The sequence below is a fragment of the Wolffia australiana genome, chromosome 3 (assembly GCF_029677425.1).
Source record: "Wolffia australiana isolate 7733 chromosome 3, ASM2967742v1".
Taxonomy (NCBI): Eukaryota; Viridiplantae; Streptophyta; class Magnoliopsida; order Alismatales; family Araceae; genus Wolffia; species Wolffia australiana.
This window is the reverse complement of record NC_135837.1, coordinates 23,438,007-23,442,475: the sequence shown is the minus strand read 5'-3', so window position 1 is coordinate 23,442,475 and position 4,469 is coordinate 23,438,007. Positions and strand designations below refer to the sequence as shown.

At 48.7% G+C, this 4,469-nt stretch overlaps 1 protein-coding gene across 1 annotated transcript; it reads left to right on the top strand.

Moving 5' to 3' along the window:
* The first annotated feature begins 1,406 nt into the window (after positions 1–1,406).
* On the top strand, positions 1,407–4,440 carry GATB (GLU-ADT subunit B). Its single transcript, XM_078573175.1, has 8 exons — positions 1,407–2,174; positions 2,847–3,056; positions 3,134–3,274; positions 3,346–3,549; positions 3,612–3,809; positions 3,882–3,950; positions 4,021–4,137; positions 4,227–4,440. Exons 1-8 carry the CDS (start codon positions 1,548–1,550, stop codon positions 4,308–4,310), a joined length of 1,650 nt encoding a protein of 549 aa, XP_078429301.1. The 5' UTR covers positions 1,407–1,547; the 3' UTR covers positions 4,311–4,440.
* Positions 4,441–4,469: the final 29 nt, after the last annotated feature.

Here is a 4,469-nt window from a genome sequence, read left to right as displayed (position 1 = left end):
AGGGTGGAATAAGTTCCCCACAAGAAACACTTCGCGTGTAGTGTGTTAGAGATGAATTTTAATTGATCGTTTCCCTTTGATACCACTCTCTTTGGTGGCAACATACAAGAGGCCAAAAGGGGAATTTCATTACTTTAACACTGGATTAAATACTAGTTAATTGACAAGGGGATGCGGAATCTTATGTATTAACCAAATAAAAGAAAAAACTCTATGGACCAAATATAACACATGGGCCGCTTGCACAAATAAATGTATGAATTAAAAGTATGAGGACAATATCTCTCATCAAACCCCCCATCCACAGTTTGGGTGTGGATGTTGATCATGCTCAACTTGTTGGCCAATTGATAGAATCCTGATCCTGGTAGCACTTTGGTGAAAATACATAGTTTGGGGAATGACACCTACCTCAATCTTTTCTTTCACAAAATGCCTTTTATTCGTTTAGTGAGGTTCAAATATATCTTATACGAGGAGGCATTACCTTGATACCATGAAGTCAAAGTCAACCTCACCAATCTGCCCAAGTTCTCTACAATTTTTTTATGCACACTATTCATTAAGATCCCATTTCACTTTTAAGATGCCGCTAACTCCAAATAATTCATTTAGTTTCTTGAGTCAGATTCTTATGATCTTTCCCGGACATCTACTACCCTCAAATCACTGCAAACTTGATAAACAATCTAATTCTCCACATGTTTAAAGATATTATGTAAACATTGGAAAGAGAGCTTCACTCGCCCTCATGTATAGGACTCATTTGAGTGAGAAATAATAATATCGAGGAGTAATGATGAAATTGTTCCTACTTCAGGTCGTCACCCTTTGGAGGTCAATAGATGACGACAACGGCATCAGGAAGAGATAAACCTCTTTAGATTATCATCATCGAGATCAATATCATTTCAAGATATCTGTAGATGTTAGCTAGATGTCAAAAACTAAAAAAATGATGATTGTTTATAAAAAAATATAACAAAAACTCTCCACAATTGAGTCGAGTCCGCAAGGGACTTTAGGTGTGGGCAGTGGTCACAAAAATAAAAAAACACGAGAGTAAAAAATCAAAACCTTATAATCGGGGACTTTTCCACAACTCCCGAGAAGAGATAAACATCTTTAGATTATCATCATCGAGATCAATATCATTTCAATATATCTGTAGATGTTAGCTATATGTCATAAACTAAAAAAATGATGATTTTTTTTAATAAAAAATATAACAAAGACTCTCCACATTTCAGTCAAGGGGAAGAATTTCCGCAAGGGACTTTAGGTGTGGGCAGGGGTCACAAAAATAAAAAAGAAGAGAGTCAAAAAAAAGAAAACCTTACAACCGGGGATTTTTCCACAAATCCGGCTTCTTCTTCTTCTTCTTCTTCATCCCGCCAGCCGAAGAATTCAGTGTGGATGAGGGGCCGAGCTTCGTCCTCGAGCGATGGAACTCCGGCAGAGAAGCTGAGAGCCGAGAAGGCCAATCGATCTACCGAGGAATCTCTCCTTCGCCGGAGTCTCCAATTTGTTCGCAAAGAACATCAGACATGGCGTCGCTCGGCGCCGCGGTCTGCGGGAGAGGGCTGCGGCTGAAGAACTTGTGCTTCGCGCGGGCGGCGTCGCCGGACCGCTGGCGGCGCCGCGGGCGGCCGCTCTTCCGGATCTACTCCAGCGGCGCGCAGACCCGAGCCCCGGCGGAGCGGCCGCTGGCGCAGACGAGGAAGGACGCGGAGGCGACGTCCCAGGGCTACGAATCCGTCATCGGCATCGAGACGCACGTCCAGCTCTCCACGGCGACCAAGGCGTTCTGCGCGTGCGAGTACTCGTACGGGGCGGCGCCGAACGCCAGCGTGTGCCCGGTGTGCATGGGCCTGCCGGGGGCGCTGCCGGCGTTGAATTCGAGGGTGGTGGAGTTTGCGGTGAGGCTGGGGCTGGCGCTCAACTGCGAGCTGGCGCTGACGTCCAAGTTCGATCGGAAGCAGTACTTCTACCCGGACTTGCCCAAGGGTTACCAGATCTCGCAGTTCGATGTGCCCATCGCCGCCCGGGGATTCCTCGACGTCGACCTCCCCCTCGAGTTCGGCGGCGGGCACCGCCGATTCGGCATCACCCGAGTTCACATGGAAGAAGACGCCGGCAAGCTCCTCCACGCCGACTCCGGCAGCTACTCTCTCGTAAGCCCCCTCGTCTTCTTCTTCTTCTTCTTCTAGCTGCTGCTTCTTGTAGATTGATTCTTGTAGATTGATGCAACTTCTTCTAGCTGTTGCTTCTTGTAGATTGATATAAGTTCTTCTTCTAGCTGCTTCTTCTTGTAGATTGATAAAACTTCTTCTTCTTCTTCTTTTAGCTGCTTCTTCTTGTAGATTGATACAACTTCTTCTTCTAGCTGCTTCTTCTTGTAGATTGATAGTTCGTCTTTGTTCTAGCTGCTTCGTCTTGTTGATTGATAAAACTTCTTCTGGCTGCTTCTTCTTGTAGATTGATATAATTTCTTCTTCTAGCTGCTTCTTGTAAATTGATACTTCGTCTTTGTTCTAGTTGCTGCTTCTTCTTGTTGATTGACATAGCTTCTTCTTCTTCTTGTAGATTGATACTCCTGCTTCTTCTTCTAGCTGCTTCTTCTTGTAGATTGTCGTAGCCTCTTCTTCTAGCTGATTCTTCTGATAGATTGACATAGCTTCTTCGTCTTCTTCTAGCTGATTCTTCTGGTAGATTGACATAGCTTCTTCTTCTTCTCCTTCCAGCTGATTCTTAGTGTAGATTGACACAGCTTCTTCTTTTTCTCGCTGCTTCTTCTTGGAGATTGATAAAATTTCTTCTTCTTCGTCTTCGTTGTCTCGCCGCAGGTAGATTTGAACAGAGCGGGGGTGCCGCTGCTGGAGATTGTATCGGAGCCGGACATGAGAAGCGGGGTGGAAGCGGCGGAGTACGCGGCGGAGTTGCAGAGAGTGGTCAGATATCTGGGCGTCAGCAATGGCAACATGCAGGAAGGCTCTCTCCGCTGCGACGTCAACGTCTCCGTCCGCCCCGCCGGCCAGTCCGAGTTCGGCACCAAGGTCAGCAATCCTCAAACCCTAACCCTAAATTCTTCCCCCTCTTCCCCCGGCGACTGATTCCGAGGCTTGATCGGCAGGTGGAGATCAAGAACATGAACTCCTTCTCCGCCATGAGCCGCGCGATCGACTTCGAGATCTGCCGGCAGATCAATCTGATCAAGAGCGGCAACGCAGATCAGATCGTGCAGGAGACGCGCCTCTGGGACGACGCCTCGCAGGTTCTTGATTCTCCTCCCTCGCAATCTCTCCTCGGCGGATTCTTCTCTCGCTCAGTCCGAATTCTTCGCAGAGAACGGTGACGATGAGGAAGAAGGAAGGCCTCTCCGACTACCGCTACTTCCCCGAGCCCGATCTCCCCGAAGTCGTCCTCTCCGCTGACTACGTGGCGGCGGTGCGGGCCGCGCTGCCGGAGCTGCCGGCGGCGAAGCGGCAGCGCTACCTGCAGCTCGGCCTCGGCATGCAAGACGTGCTCTTCCTCGCCGACGATGTCGCGGTGAGAAGCGCGGGGATCGGAAGTTGATTTGGGGCTCGATCGGCTGAGAATTTCTTCGGCAGGTGGCGGATTTCTTCGATTCCGCGGTCGAGAGCGGCGCCGACGTGAAGCTGGCCGCGAACTGGATCATGGGAGACATCGCGGCGTTCTTGAAGAGCGAGCGGTTGGCCATCGGCGAGATCAAGCTGGCCCCGAGGGAGCTCGCGGAGCTGATTTCTTCCATTAAAAGCGGAACCATCAGCGGGAAGATGGGGAAGGAGGTGCGGAAGAACATACCCGATCCGGATCATTGAAACCTAGATTTTTTTTTGAAAATCAACCGTTCTGTGCAGATCCTGGTGGAGCTGCTGTCCAAGGGGGGAACGGTGGAAGCTTTGATCAAGGAGAAGGATCTGGTTCAGGCGAGTGTATTCTTAACTTCTTCCTCTTCTTCTTTATATCTGAGATGGTAAGATGATGTTCTTGATGTAGATCGTGGATCCGGCCGCCATTGAAGCATTGGTGGAGAAGGTGATCGCGGCGAACCCGAAGCAGCTCGAGCAGTACCGCTCGGGGAAGACGAAGCTGCAGGGCTTCTTCGCTGGCCAGGTAAAGACTAAAGAGAGAATTTGCTTCGCCCTTCGACACAGGATATTTGCGCAGTTTTTTTTTTAATTTATAGTCGTTCCTCGTGGCAGGTGATGAAGGAATCGAAGGGCAAGGCAAATCCGGCGCTACTGAACAAGATCCTCCTGGAGAAGTTGAATGCGGGCAGCAACTGAGCTTTCGGGAATTTTTCTTCCTCAAGTTCTTCTGATTATTGGGGCAATGTCGTCATTTCTTCGGAATTTTCGATTTGTTCGAATGTAACAACGAATCGAGGAAAGGAATCGGTTTCTTCGTGTTGAGCAACGCAATCCTCGTACATATATATTCCGACG

Coding starts and splice junctions, on each gene's coding strand:
- GATB (XM_078573175.1), top strand. CDS start 1,548: ATGGCGTCGCTCGGCGCCGCGGTCTGCGGGAGAGGGCTGCGGCTGAAG. Junction 3,275..3,345: donor TCTGGGACGACGCCTCGCAG/GTTCTTGATTCT, acceptor AATTCTTCGCAG/AGAACGGTGACGATGAGGAA. Junction 3,810..3,881: donor GCGGGAAGATGGGGAAGGAG/GTGCGGAAGAAC, acceptor CGTTCTGTGCAG/ATCCTGGTGGAGCTGCTGTC.